Consider the following 15,875-nt stretch of genomic DNA (forward strand, 5'->3'; position numbering starts at 1 on the left):
ATACCCATTTATTTGGGTTGTGATATGTTGAATGTAGTTGATGACTAGAGAGCATAAACTTCTGCGGATTTTCCTGGGGGCACAGTTTGTGAGAGATGGTGTGGGGGAAAGGTGGGGGAGCGGGAATCTTTTTAACACGGGTTCCACCTCCTGATGTAACTTGTTGATGAACCACATATTTTAATAATAATTCCGTTCTTGGTATAATTAATAGAAAATTAGTTTCTAAAAGTAAAAATTGGGTCAGAAATGGAGATTATTAAAATGTACAATTGCAAAAGCCTGACCCTACAAACCCCATTTATGCAACTGAGTTCCAAAATGCTTTTGAGTGCTTGATGACTCAACGAGGCTTCTTCCTCTGGCTGGTTTAGTGTAGGCAAGAGGTTAGCCGAAATTAAAACAAAGTTGTACATTATATTGTTACCAGCCATTGAAAAGCCTATTTTGTATGCAAGACAGCAATACTGAGATATATGGAGAGCCCTAGGCTAAGTACAGAAGATAATTACATTTGGAATTTTACTGAGTTAAGTCATTTACAGCTTCAAATAGTTGGAGAGAAAAATTCAGCCAAAACACACTTAAACTTTTTGTTGTGACTTTTCAGGGTAGAAAAGATTTTTAAAAATTTAGTTATCACCTTTTATGAGAATTACAATTTTTCTTAGCAAGAATGTCTTAAAAGTTATTGTCTTTAGCTAGTTAACATTGTGTGTTCCATTTGAACTATAACTATGAACTTAGTAGAATACCAGTATATTCTTGGAGACAATGGATACATTGTGAAATCCCCAAATTTTTGTCTCTGAGAACATCTTTAAATTGTCTGTTTATTGACAGAAAAATAAGTAGTTTATTTTATTCCCATAGTTCACCGATAATTTAAGCAGCTCCCTTAAAACTTAAGCATAGCAAAACCTTGAATGATTGCATTCAGTAGAGTTGCATTACTACCTGAGTATTTATATATACTGACAGTGGTTTTTATAAAGTGATGCAAATTTTTGCATCTATTTGATAAAATCTAAATTCATAATTAGCAATGAAATTAAACTGCTTGCTAGAATTGTCATTGTTTTCCCGGATAGCATTTCCGGTTATAGCACTGATTTCAGGACTGTTTTTAATTAGGATCTAATTGTCCATCTTCATTCATCATTCTTCACTCTGTCCAAGTGGGTAGGAAAAAGAAGTTAGAGCCTCGTTTAGTCAGATAACTTTCTGAAAGCAGATTTGATATTGCTTTCTAGTGAGTGTAGCCAGGGAGTAGGACAAAATGATAGAGTTTCCTTTGATTACTAGTGAGTTTTACTACTCAGATTTTCCTTCATCCTTTAGCACAAAATCAATCTGATGTTTGATGTATGTTTGACTTGTGATCATGATTGAAGATCATCTAGCCAGAAGTTACTCTCCCATAGTTATCTTATGTGTTTTGGAGTTTTTCTTAGAGAAAAGTTAAATTTTAAATGGTTTGTTGTCTTCAAAACTTGAAAGACTTGCTAGAGTAAGGATACAGAGCTTGTCAAGAACAAGGGTTGGAAAAATAAATTGTGAACCAAATCCCATGATTTTTGATGTTTTTGTTGTTATATATTTCTTTTGTGTATTTTGAATGGTTGGTGGGGAAAAGAATTCAAACTGAGAAGACGAGATTACAGGAAATACACAGATTGGCTGACTGCAGCCACACCCATTCATTGACACACTGCTTTTGGCTGCTTTTGGGTTCAATCCCAGCTCTAGGGTTCAATAATTACAGAAGTCCCGGAACCTACAAAACTGAAACTATTTTTTAGTTGGCTTGCCCTTGGAGAAGACATTAGCCAAGTAATCACTAGTCAAGAGTGGGGGAAAAAACAGTTTGCTTCACATTGCTACCAACTTGTTCTCTGTGTTCTGGCTGTTGAAAAGGCTTTTCACCACTCTTTCATATGACAGGAACCTGCCCTTCTGGGGAAACATGCAAAGATGATTGAGGCATGGCCTTCTCGTCATCTATTCACTTACTTGCTCCTTTAGCAGACATTATCTGGAGCCCAATTACATATCACACACCTACTGGAGTCACTGAGGAGTATAAGAATGAGTGAAACAGGAGAAGCCAGGCAGACACCTGAGTATGGGTTCCGTCCTTGGCCTTACGTGATTCCCTGAGCACTATTAGGTAACACCCTGACCCTCGCTTCCAGCACTGCCAGGTGTAGCCACCAAGCCAAACAGAGTAAATAAAATATAAAACAGATAGGTTTGCCCACTGATTCTTACTTTCTAAAAGTTAAAAAAAAAAACTTTAAATAAATTTCTAATGGTGCTGCCCATTTATTGGGCACTGTTGACTGACACTAATAGGGTTCTTGCAAACACCAAAAAGCATGATCAAAAGACTTTCTGAGGGTCCAAACAAAAAAAGCTGTGTGTGAATGAGTATGTGTGTGTGTGTCCCTGTGTGTGTGTGTCTGTGTGTGTGATCAGATGATCTATACAAGAAAATGTCTCAAGTTTCTAGTGTTTCAAGAACTCATGTCCTGACAGAGTTCATAGAGAAGCCCTTTTCACAGATTAGTTTGAGAGCAGATGTGGTACATTTGGGAGACTTTGAGGCAAGGTACAATGAGACTCGAAGGTAGAGCTATTTTAGGCTTTCTTTTTCTCTAACATTCAGTATTATCGTGTTTGTGCTGTCACATTTGCCATTTCATGTACCCTGTCTTTTTAAATTTACGTGATTAAAAGTCATCCTGCCCATAGTAACTGAGGTATTGGGGAAATTTTTTCTTAAGAATACTGTGAAACTGTGTTCTTGTACTTGAACAAAGTCTTCTGATTTTATTTTCCCTAGAAATTCCTTACTCCTACCCTTCCCCCCTCCCCCCCAAAAAAGTGGTTTGTAGTACCCTGGTGTATCCTCACCTACATAAAATGTCCTATACTTGAATAACTGAAGGGCTACTTCTCTTCCATAGAGAAGCATTTCCCAGCCCAGGAAATTTCTGAGCCTCTACCTACCTAGAAGTATCTTATAAAATTACTATTTATTAACTTGAACTTGAAAAACAATATACTTAGCACCACAGGAAAGAATTGTCAGAATTAAATCACACCAATGGTGATCACTGGATGGGATTAGAAGGTGAAATCTCTCATTTCTATCTAATGTACAAGACTTTGTAGAGCAATACTTAGACCTCTGGTCTTTACATTTGCTTGTGTGCCCCATTGTAAAAGCAAGCCATCACCTCGGAGTGACTGCTAGAGTACAGAGGGTTATTATGTTTATCCTAAAGAATCATTGTAAAGGGATTTTATCAAGAGAATTCAGGGGGACAGAGCCAGCCAGCACCAGATGTATTCAAAGCAAGTGAAGGTCAGCGGGGCGCTGTCTCATGTATCTGCTCCAGTCTCTTGATTTCAGAATTCAGAAACCCTAATTCTGACTCAAAGTCCTTGGTTGTCTTACTCATAAATCAGACCTACCTTAAGAATCAGTTATGATTTAATATTTTTTTAAATTTCATTAAATATCCTTAGGGGGAATTGTGCCTGTGATGTTTACCATAGTAGTGCTATCTTTACAATGAATCAAATAAGAAAGCCTTTAAGATTCCAATGGTGGGAGTTCAGTCAGCTAAGCAGAAATCAAGTGGATAGATTATGGGGTCTGACTTAGACCTGCCCAATCTGTGCTCTGCTTGAGTCATATCTTTATTTTTATTTTTGTTTTGATTGGGAGATGTGAAAATACATGATATATGGTTTCTTTGTAATAAGTTAGCAATTTAGAGTGTTATCAGGGTAAGAGCTAGATCTAGTTCTCAGATTAAAATCTATTACTGGTCTGGCTTATTAAAAGGAAAAGTGGTCAAAAACACATTTTAGTGGGTATTTGAAGCCTTAAAATATTTTTTCATTATTATAAAGCCGGTTGTATTTTTTTTAGATTTTATCAGTAAAATAGATGGCAATTCACCATAAATATTACCTTAGGACCTAATATTATAAATTCCAAGAACTTGTATGAGCCTCTTGCATTATACACATAAATACCTAGTATCATGACAGCTGGACACCAGATATCATTTGGGTGAAGAAAATGGCTTTTGGGATCAAGGAATGTATTTTAAGATTTCATTTGTTAAATGTCATCTTTCTATGTATTGTATCTGATATGGAAACAAGGTGTTGAGTTAGGACTGGAAAGGATGAAAATTCCCATGATCAATTTGTATTACCTTTCATATTATCATACAGATCATAGACTATTTCCACACGTATGCAGAATGTAAAGGGGGTAGACAGGGGAACTGGCTGCTGTGTTGAGTATAAGAATTGCTTACTCTGGTTGCATGACCATGATTATAAACAAGCACATGAGGTTTCCTTGATGTTGATAGTTGAGACCCTAATGTTGATCAGACAAGGACCTAGGGAATTTAAGTTCACATTGATCTACTGAGATTCATTCAGCTATGACATCTCTTTACCAGTGAGCTAAGGATAAAGCATCATGAATGGTCTCTCAGTGGCTGAATCAAAATTTCACTTTGTAAAAAGGGATAGCCATTTCATTTCATGAAAAACAAGGGGAAAAAGTTCTCTTCCAGATCCCCTCAGAAAGCTGATGTTTGTGGTATAAGTAGATATTTCTGATTACAAATATCAGTTGTTCTCTGTTCTCTAATCATGTAACCTTGCTAAATTATAAGACTGTTTTCTGGTTTATAAGCATGGATTTTGAATAAATGAAAAAAGAAGCCTTGAAAATTTGGACTTGGGGCCAAGGACCCTGCCAAGCAGTGCTCAGGAGACCTGGGATTCCATGGTAATTCTCAGCCAACTGGATTGGGTCTATGGAAGAGATGGTACTCAGGTCCTGCAGTGCTAGGGGCCACCAGGGCCACACTTGGCATTTTTCAGTGGCCTCCTGAGTTGCACTTGGGGACCAGAGTGCTGGGAGTTAAGTTGCCAGGCATGAATCCTAACCACTATTTCTATTATTTTAAATTAAAAAAAATTTTTTTAAAAGATTTGACATTTATCCATTTCAGGATAGAGCTCAGGACTGGCTTCCTCAGCCCCTCAGCCAAAGACCCTTTAAAGTACATATTGAGAGCTGCCAAGGATAATTGGATCCAATGAACCCAAAGAGAGTTGATTACCCAGTCTGGACAGGGAGTGAGAATGAAGGGCTGGATACCATTTTTTCTTTGAACATTTTGTTCCATTCACTCACAGTTTTTCAAACATTTATTTTATATAAAGCCCTGGGTACAGATGAGTAAGATGCTCTCCTTCTGCCTGTGATGTGTAGCCTCGTAAAGGTGGGACAAGCATAGCTTTTATTACTCCATCAGGTGGGTTAAAGAGAGAGGGCAGAAGAGACAGGAAAGCCTGACAAGAAAACTCTAGGCTGAGTGGGCCATGTAAGGACCTGCCTGGATTATAGGGTGAGAGAGGAAGCAAGGGTCTTTATTGTTTCTTTTTAAATTTTTTAAAATATATGTTACATGTATTCATGTATATATACATATATATATATATGTAAATGGGCTGGAGTGATAGCACAGCCCTATAAATGGGCTGGAGCAATAGCACAACTGGTAGGGCGTTTGCCCTACATGCAGCCGCCGACCTGGCTGACCTAAGATCTATTCCTCTGCCCCTCTTGGAGAGCCTGGCAAGCTACCGAGAGTATCTTGCCCACATGACAAAGCCTGGCAAGCTCCCCATGATGTATTTGATATGCCAAACACAGTAATAAGTCTCACAATGTTACTGGGCCCCCTCAAGCAAATCGATGAACAACGGGAGGACAGTGACATATGTAAATATGTTTATTTTTATATGTATTTCTCTGGTCAGTAAGAAGTAGAGTGATCAACCTCAGTTCAGCAGGATTCCTGAGATTTGGGATTTTGATTTGCAAAATTGAGCAAGTCCTAAGCAAAACTGAACTGAGTTGCTGGCCCTACAAATCAGTTTGAAGCCATTGACTGGAAGAGATCCAGTTGAGTGTCATGTGTGTCATGTGATCATCTTCCGGTTATTTCATAAAGCAACTATAGAACCATTCGGAAGGATTTTTATGTAGCTCCTACATATGCCAGTGCATTGTTCTAAAGGTTTCATATTAATTTTGCTGAATTTTCCTAATGCCTCTATAAGAGGTTTTTGTTGATCTTCTCTCTCCCTCCCATCCCCCTATGCTAGGGATGGAACCCAAGGCCTCACACATACACGGCAACTGCTCTACTATTGAACTGCATCCCAAACCCAAGTCATTTTTTAATAGTAAAAGATGTATTTTGAAATCAGTATATAAGCTTATACCCTATGTTTAATTCAGGATCTCCTCTTTGAAAAGCTATTACTGTAAAAAAAAAAAGTGCAAACTGTAAGCAGCCATTGGCTTCTTGTGGGGGGTGTCAAAGAAATATTTATTTTTTTGTGCCATACACCCATTATAGAAGAGAGCAGTGCTGGTCCTTAGAAGTTCTGATGAACTTTAACAGTGAGTGGCAAATAATGAGGAATTCCCAGGATTCTGTAGGAGCTGCCATTGTAGCCCATGCTCCTTTATTGCATGCACTCTCTTCCCTTACTCAGGATTGTCCATGTACACAGGCACTACTGATATCTCAGGCACTACTGATGTCTCATTTTCATACTTGTCTGTGATACCTTGCCCATTTTCTTTTTTAATGAAGCTGTCTTTTTGAGCATCCAAAGCAGGAAGGGCAGGCAATATAAGAGATCACTTTAGAGTTTAGAGTTTTCTTTTTTTTTTTTTTTTTTGGCAATCTAAACTTTTTTTATTTTATTTTCTTTTACTATTTTATTTTTTAAATTTTTATTAGTGAAACACCATGAGGTACAGTTGTAGACTTACAGATTTTTGTGCTTGGGTTACAGTTATACAATGATCGAATACCCATATCTCCACCAGTGCCCATTCTCCACCACCACTGATCCCAGTATCCCTCCCACCCCCCCCATTAGAGTTTTCTAAGTAATGCCCATGAGGTACTGTAAGTTCTCAGATTCTGTCAACAAAACTTAGCGTGCGAGTTTTGTTAATGGAAGGAGGTATTAAGACACTGACACAGATCAGTGACTGTAGGGACTTTATATATGACTGTTTACCATTAATTTTGTTACTTGAGATCACATCAGATTCCTCGGACTTCACAGATATATTATCTGTAATGTGCCTACCTTTGGACCTTTCTAATCCCATCAAGGCAATAATGAAGAGTAGCCTTGAGTGAGCTCAGGGTGTGCTGGAGAAAGAAGTCCTAGTAGCGTCAGAGCTTCAGATTGCCCTTGCTCAGTGACCAGAGCCAAGAAAAAGAAGAGAGAGTCTCTGTGTTCTTGCTTCCATGTTCCTCTTTGAAAACCAAGCCCCTGATTTTTTTTTCATAATTTAAAATCCTGCTTAACTCTGAGAGCATTAGAATTCCTAGACTATGACTGCGTATTAGTGTGTGTCTGCTTTAAATGTCAAGAGAGTCTTTAATAATAACACGCAAGGAATGTTAAGATGGTGACAGAATACAATAAAAGTAGGGAAATTCTTCGATTGGGGTGAAATGAGCCGTAGATTGCCTAGCACCTGAGAGCTGTGGTTAGTGTTAAGGAAATCGTTTACAACTTTTCACTGGTGCCAAGTTCGGAAGACTCAGGCACGAACCATAGCTTGATAAAGTGGTAGAAAAAAACTATTTGGTAAATACTCCATTTGCTAGAAGACTTGTGTTTCTTCTCCTCTACCACCTCACTTTTCCTCTTTTGATCATTACCCTTTGAAGACCTATGTATGCTGTTTGGATCACCTCGGTGTAGAAAACTAGTGAGGAAGCCTAGACACCTTGTGTTTAAAGCAGAGGTCCATAGAAGGGAATGGCATTTCTCAAACCTGCCTCATGAAACTTGGACATTCCCAGTCCCTTCCTTGGAATCTTGAGCTTCGCAACTTTTGGTAAGGTCCAGTCACTTAAATTCGGGACAGACTTTGCATGGGAATAACTCATACTTGCCTACTCATAAATTGAATTCCTGCTAAAACTACAAATCCCACCACTCTCATGGAGCTTGATATTAGTACGTCAACATCCATGTGGTCAGGAAGGCAGAAAACGATGCTTTTCTGTTAGTGACTGTTACAGGTGATTCCTCGGATCACCTGTAACAGATCAGGCATAGTAGTCCCGGGATTCCAACCTTTCTGTCCATGCCCAGACCCATGACCTTGGCTTAGATCACCCTGCATTTGTCTCCCAAACTGTCAGGTATGCAAACGGGAACGAAGGGCTAGGAATGACTACAGCCATCTTTGCTTCTGTGAGATCAAGTGAGTGCCTTTGCCTCTTTCTCTCTGCTGGGCAGCACTGGGTAACTGTGGCACTTTACACCTCCCTAATCCTTCATTTATTGCAGAAGAGTTTTGTTTCTCACAAGTGAGAACTGCCAAATTGGGTTTAAAATGATTAGTCCTCCTGACAACATAAAATGATTATGTTAAATGAACCCAAAACCATGTTCCCCTTTTATTCTGCTGAAAGAATGAGTTTAATCTCCTTGGTTTTTATCTTTGAAGATGTTGAATGGAGCTCCTTGCCTTCGGCAGATAGCAATGGATCCAGAAGTAATACACATGTTCTGGTCTTTCACAGCCTGGGCTATCTAAAACCTAATTTGAGGGCATGCCTAATAGAAGAGGAGATGACCTATATCAGCCAAAGGGAAAGAAAGCATTTGCTTAGAATGAGGGAAAGATAACAATGAGCACCAAGGAGATAAATCCATAAGAAATGGGCTCCATCTTTTCTTTGCTTCCCATTACATTCTTTAAAACAACGGTTCTTACCCTCGTTAGCCCACCTGCAAACACCTTCAAATCCATATTCTATTGATCCTACTTCGAAACACACTCAGCCAGTAGAAAGCTAAACTCATTGATTTCAGTTCCCTTAAAAAAAAAAAAAACTAGATCTTCTTTAAGGTTTCCTGAAGTATAAGGCTTCTGTGCTAACCAAACTGGTTACGTGCTAGAATCTAAATCCTCGAAACAATCCTCCAAAGTCCAGAAATTATTGTTTGATATTGAGCAGGAGAAATTAAATCTTTTTAAAGGGGACAAAATACACTCAGATTCACAGGGCTAGATTATAGTGGTAGCCCTGTAGCTAGCAGCCAGATTATAGGGCTTCATCCTCATTGCCTTTTCACTCTCAGTTTACAGAATTGGTGACCAGATTTGATCATTCAAACCAGAGGTTCTCAAAAACTAAGTCTACCACTCACTTTTCAGAAGAAAAAATTACTTAGTGTCCCCCTGGAAACCTTTTTAAAGCAGACAAACAAAAAGTGCCCTTCAGTAGCACCGGAGACCACCCCCTCCTTCTCAACTCCTCTCATCCCCTATTTTTCCAGCACTGGGGCAGCGGGTGGGGCCTATGTGGTATCAAACAGGGATTTGAAGAAATGCTTCACAGCAGCTGCCCTTAATGTTCAGTTAGTTGCCATTCTTATTCTCTCTACGCCCCCGCCCCCTTACGGTTCCTATGCTCACCAAGAAAGCTATTGGAGATTAATTCTTCTTCTTCTTCTTCTTCTTCTTCTTTTTTTTTTTGATACCACAACAAAAAAAAATTTTTTTTTTAAATTTTCTAACCAGGTTTTCAGTTGACCTTTGGACTGAATTTTTATCCTCCCTTTTCTTTATTTCATGGGATACAGTGTATGAGAAGATGGTGGAATATACTTGCTACTACTGAATGTTTGTATTCTCATATTATAATAATGAATGGATGCTGTGAAAATTGATGGGGATGGTGAGCTCATGGAATGATGGCATAGAAAGTAATAAAGAACCCAAAAGCTTTGTGAAGGACCAGTGAGTGTTATAAATGCAAGACAGCTGCTATAGAGGATGTGGTTGCAGTCATTGTAGCCCTTTTGCCTAAAAAAAGAAAAAAAAAATACAAAAACCTGCACTTGGCAGACTTTCTTCTTTAATCATTAAACCTGTGTTAAGAGTTGGAGCTGTAATAGTAAAAAATCCACAACTCACCTGAGAAAATGCCAGTTTTACGTATATATTATTGCATGCCAGCTCGCAGTCATCACACTAAAAACTTGGATTTTGCCTTTCAGTCTCTAGGACTGCCTTTTATAATAAGACAGAATAAGTAGTTGGAGGTTGAGACAAAGTAAGAAACTTGGGCCAATTTTCAAGATGGGTAATGAAGCCTAGCTATTATCAAGGGAAAATAAAAAAGCGTTCTCATGGCAGTAACCTCTCCAGGGTCATTGGTGTGGCTGTGTGTGTGTACATACACTAGATATGTGCTTACAACATGGTGTCACTACCTTGGGCCAGCGTTGTAGATGTTCAGATGGAATGTAGAGGTGATGATTTCTTTTGATGCTACAGAATTTGAGTTGATCTTCTACTTGGTCTTTGTAATTGCTACATCAACAGTGTTTACCCCAAAATTAAACCACAGTTAATATTTATTAGACTCTTCAGTAAATGTCACCTCTCACCCTTTAGTTTGTAATGCTTAGTATGGCAGGTTACTTCTGGTTTTTGAAAAGAACGATATTCATTCCTTGATTCCTTCTGCCCTCGATAATTTTAAAGTAAAACATTGTTTTTGATCCAAGAGTATTTTAACTTTAACATCCAAAAACTTAGAACACTTACATAAAAAAACAAATAACTGTAGAAAAAAATGCCCCAGCTCACATTTTAATTGTTCTGAGCTACTTTGGAAAACTAAATTCCTTTAGCATTATGTGTTCAGTGCATCTTTTAGTTTGGCTGTTCAATATCTTACTAAAGAACAGATGATGAATAACATAAAGTGGCTCCTAATATGGTATCATTTTCATTTCCTGTTTGTTGAAAGATAAATGCTAACAGTGTAAGGCTTTTTCTTCTTCTTCTTAATTTATTCCTCCCTGAACCACAAGGGAATAAAAAAACGGAAAAAATCAAATGTGATATGGCTTGAGACTGAGTCATCCAGTTAGGATAAGCTGAAAGCTTTTTCTCTCCTGTTTTTATATCCTTTCTCTTTCCTCTGCCTTCCCCCAATTTCTGAAATATTCTTCTTTAGAAAACACCTTTATTTAAAAATGCGAGTATTTTATTATATTTTTACTCTGGTTTAACTTTAGACTTATAAAAATGATATTTAACAGATTTGTTATGTGATATAATCAGAATGATTTCCTCCCCATTTCTAAGGAATTATTGTGATGGTTCATAAAAGTACTGAACTAAGGTTGTTTTTCCTCATCCCTCTTCTTACTCTCCATAGTAATCTCCTCTATAATTTCCAGAAATTTCACAGCTGTTCCTTTAACGACACCTTTATCTTTGGGGAATTTATTTCCCATTCCTTTTTCAAAAGTAGCTATTGTATGGCCTCACTATTCAAATGTCTAGAACTAGTGAAAACCCCACTGCGAAACAGTCCAAGGCAAACACAAGAACATAGCACCCAAAGCGTAGGATTTGAGTGCCTTATGTGTATATCCAGTTGTAGTATCTTCAGAGGATAATTTTCTGAAGAATGAAGAGGACTTTATTTTGTTCAGGTGAGACTAGCACAGAACAAGTAATCACATATTACAGGAAGTTTTCCTGCATCATTTGAAAAGGGAACCTGTCAATCTTAGCTTGCAGCCCTGTGCCTGCCCCACTTTATGTTGCTGGTCAGCACTGTCTTAATCTCTTCCTACCAGTTAAGAAACAGGAGGTGAACTTTGCATCAATGCCTCCATCTCTCTAGGAGTTTTTCCACAGCCACAACAGACGAATTTATGAGTTTTAACTACCTCGCTCATTTTCCTTTGGCTTCCTCATGAATAAGACTGGTTTATAGGCATGATTCACGTTTTTGCCTTTTAGCTGTCTGTGTTCCATGAAACTCCTTGGTGCCAGCAGGTCTAGAACTTCCCAGTTAAAGGCTAATGCATCTCTTGTTGAGAAATCTTACACTGGCACCTCCACTTACGAGAGTTTGGCAATGGTTGTAGAGATTTCAAAAATGATTAAGCAATGAAAATGATTTTGTCATGTGCTCTTAGGCCACAGCTTAGTTTGGAGTAAGTGTCACTTTAGATTTAAAATGTACATTTGTTTTATATTATGTTCATATGATAATGCTTGTGTTATCATTTAATGTTACTTGAACCTATTTTGATATTCAAAGAAATAACAAAGTGATTTATCCCGACTAGCTTGCAAAAGACAAAGAACGCCTGCAAGCCATGATGACCCACCTTCACGTGAAGTCTACAGAGCCCAAAGCCGCCCCTCAGCCTGTAAGTACTGGAGCACTGGGAGGAAAAGGGCTGTAATATTTCTTTTCTGTGTCCTCACCCCCAGGGCTAAGAAAGAGCACACCCAACTACGGCTGCTGCTTGTTGAAGTGATAGAATGTGTTTGACTCCGTTCAGTCTGTCTTCTGGTTACCTATCAGGCCAAAGGCCTAGTGTCCGATAGTTAGGGAAAATTGTGGATGATTCGGGCAGGGTCCTTGGTTCCAAGGCCGAAACTAGCACATCTTCTTTGAGAAAGAATGGTTAATGTTAAATGGAGGCATTAAAATATATTAGGAGAGCTATCTAGGGGGAAAAAAACAGAACATACAAAATAAACAAAATATTTTTGAATTTTAGAAATGCAGAGAGCAGACAGCCACATCATGAAGATAGAAGAAAAAGTGTTTTTTTTCCCTAAGTAAGCTGAGAGACAGCAGTGTCTGAGAAAATAAATAAGGATAGTCCAGTCTGCTACAGAGGAAGAAATAGGAAATACTCCAAAAAACCTAAGCTCATCAAATAGAAATGTTCTAATTTCAGGCATCCAGGAAACCTATATGCTATCAGAATAGTTAGAAACCATATCATGGAGAGCATCTAATCGTTGCTACAGAGTATGAAGTGAAAATTGGTCCTTGACAGTTCGGAGACCGAACACAGCACGCTGAAATGGCATTTAACTTTTAGGAATCTCCTATGTCTTGCCTGCTTCCTTGTACTTCCAAGCACATGAACAGTTGGCATCAGAGCAGAAGGATGGCATCTAAACCCCCAAATCTATCTTGGACCTCATTTCTTGTTTTAAATTGATCTCTTGAACAGTTGTATTTCTCATATACTTGTATTTCTAAAAATTTCTTCGTAGCTTCAACTGATTATTCAAAATGGAGAGAGTGCTTTGCTTCTTGATTTTTAAGATTTGTAAAATTTAAAGGTACACTGCCTTTATTTGATTTTTCTTGGAGTCACTGTGTGAAAATTAATTGAGCGTTGACAATCTATAGTTAGTACGAGCAATTTTAATCAATATGCAATGATGCAGCATAATGGCAAAGTATTGGTTTATCTGTTTTGACTGATTTTTTTCTATAAATAAAGCAAACATACACCCATATATGTATGATTTATGGTGATAGAAATAAAACGGAGTCAGACTATTAACCCAGCAAATATGGTAGCCTGCCAAGATGCAGTTGGCAGACAAAATTAATGTCTGAAACAGAACACATTACTGAGATATAGGACATAAAATCATTAAACAATTTGCACATCCATTTTTACTAGGAAAGAGTCCTTAGTACCCATGTATTTTGCAGTAAGTGGCTATAGACTCAATGTGTAGGCTACCAAAAAGAAAGAAAAAAAGAATCCTGGTCATTCAGTATTGGGGCCAGTAGCCAACAGTGCCTATCAGTGCCTCCTTTTAAGGAGAGTCCTAGGAGTAACACAAGCCTATCTAAGCAAGTTCATGAGACCCTGAAACAATTTCTCTGAGTTCCCCAGTGGGCATTACAAATTCCATTTTTCTTTTTTTTCTTGTTTTCATTTTCTTCCACCCTGTGGTGGCAGGGATTGAACCCCTGGCCTCACACATACATGCAAAGCTAGTGCTCTGCCACTGTACTACATCCCCAGCCCTTCGAGTATAGCATGTTTATAAAGGAACTCATCATCTCTGCAAAGACCTTTGTATGACTTCAGAATGAAGGGTTTGTCTTCCCCCCGGAAACAAGAGACAGCATTAAATTAAACTCCCTTTTTTCTCCCTGCGCTCAAAGCAATGAGAGAATCGTGTTTGGACTCAACACTCTAGAAATGGACTCTTTTATACTGTGCCTTCTTGGGAGTGATAAAGCTAAACAGGGAATCACAGTAGGCTCAGCGCAAGACGGGAGGGTGTTGGCAGGGGGGTGCCATACTTGTCAGCCTTAAGGGGCCCAAAAGGATCACTGGGAGACTCTCCATGAGAACCAGTAGTAGGCAACCAGTAAAGAGTGAAAATCAGTCATGGTGGGAAATGCACAGGGGAAGGAAAGCTTGTCTTGATTAGTATTTAAAAAAATGTTTTACATTCTAGAAAATTATAACTTTGAAGGGGACCTCCTACTAAATTTATTTTTAACTGCTCTATTGAAAATTCTCTACCACTAGTCAACATTATCTCTTAGTAGCTCAGCACAGTATTTCTTTATTAAAAGAAATAGGCACGAATATTTTTGACTGAAAAATTAATAGCTTTTGAATTCATACACAGCAGGTTTTCTTTTGCAAAGAAGTCCAATATCGCTGCACAGCACTTCTATAACCATTTATTTAGAGTCCAAGTCAAACCTTTGACAGCTAGAGCAGCGCTACAAGCCAATATAAAGAACTCCAAGATGTAAACCAACAATAGGCCGTCCGTGTGAGGTTTGCCATTGTCAAATACATAGATTGTTTGGATTAGTTTATGTAAATGTACTGTTGTATTACCCTTTGGAAAAAAAAGATCACATTTGTGTATGAAAAGTGGTTCCCCTCACAGGCAGCATTATAAATTCCTTATCCTTTAACTTACATGTAAGAAGTAGAAATTGGTGCCTGACAAGCAGATATTGTGTGACACTCTGTTGCCGGAATGAACCTGCCTTCTTTTCATTTGTTGTAAAATAGAAAATTTTATTACAGATACCATCTTTAAAATCAGGAATTATTAAAATCTGTATAGGTGAGGCATTGGGAAATTAATTATAAAAGGTAGATGTGTAATGTTTTGCATAAATTTTCACTTCTAGCCAATAAAGGGGGCATGGGAAGACACCCCCGTATACTGCAGACGTTTGATTCTTTCAACTTGAGGGATTCAGAGCTATCTGGTGATTGATTCTAATGTGCAGAATATTCCCATTACCTATAATGAATTTATTCCACCTTAAATAATAGACTGTACAGTAATATATTCAAATGAATATCCTTTTCAGCGGGATTCAGCTCTAACCCTAGATGGGGACTTTCATGTTACCGCCTTGCCAGTAAGTTTATAAAGTTTGTTCTTTTTTCCATTTCTGTTTAAATGGAACTTCATGTTTATTTTAAAATTCTTCGTCACTAAGTAAAAGAATGCTTTGGTGTAAACATTGCTTTTCACTAAATGCCATTTGGGTGGTAAGTGTCATTTGTTGTATCCAATCATCCACCCATTTCATCGCTTCAGAGAAACAGCCAAAACCTCCTTAGGTTGTTCTTACACCTGCTCATGGCCATATTTTCTCAATCCTGTTGTGGAACTCATCTTCAGATTAGCATAGTTGGAGGATATGCCAAATTCGGGACAGTTCCTAAATTCTTAAATGTGGCTCTGAGTTCGGTTCACACCTGGAAATGTTAATACCAGTGAACTGGAATAGAATTTTGCAGTCTTATTCCTGAGATGCCTTCAGTAGCATCTCCTGCTTGCTCTGAAGAAGAAAAAAAAACACCTAAGACTCAAACTATAGGAAAGAGCATTCCTGCATTTAAAAATACAGTGTATTAACAAATATTTATAGAGTGTGCTA

General features: G+C 38.1%; 1 protein-coding gene across 7 annotated transcripts in view; it reads left to right on the forward strand.

Annotated features, from left to right (window-relative positions):
- The window catches only part of FOXP1 (forkhead box P1), a 683,259-nt gene that overhangs the window by 637,201 nt on the left and 30,183 nt on the right, over positions 1 to 15,875 (forward strand). For 5 of the 7 annotated variants that reach the window (XM_056108027.1, XM_056108026.1, XM_056108028.1 and 2 more), the window contains 2 exons: positions 12,256 to 12,339; positions 15,300 to 15,350. In XM_056108027.1, coding sequence (XP_055964002.1) covers positions 12,256 to 12,339; positions 15,300 to 15,350 — 135 coding nt within the window. The remainder of the gene's footprint in view (positions 1 to 12,255; positions 12,340 to 15,299; positions 15,351 to 15,875) is intronic. The other 2 variants (XM_056108031.1, XM_056108032.1) reach the window with 1 other exon arrangement.

This window comes from Sorex fumeus, unplaced genomic scaffold, assembly GCF_029834395.1.
Source record: "Sorex fumeus unplaced genomic scaffold, SorFum_2.1 ptg000191l, whole genome shotgun sequence".
Classification (NCBI taxonomy): Eukaryota; Metazoa; Chordata; class Mammalia; order Eulipotyphla; family Soricidae; genus Sorex; species Sorex fumeus.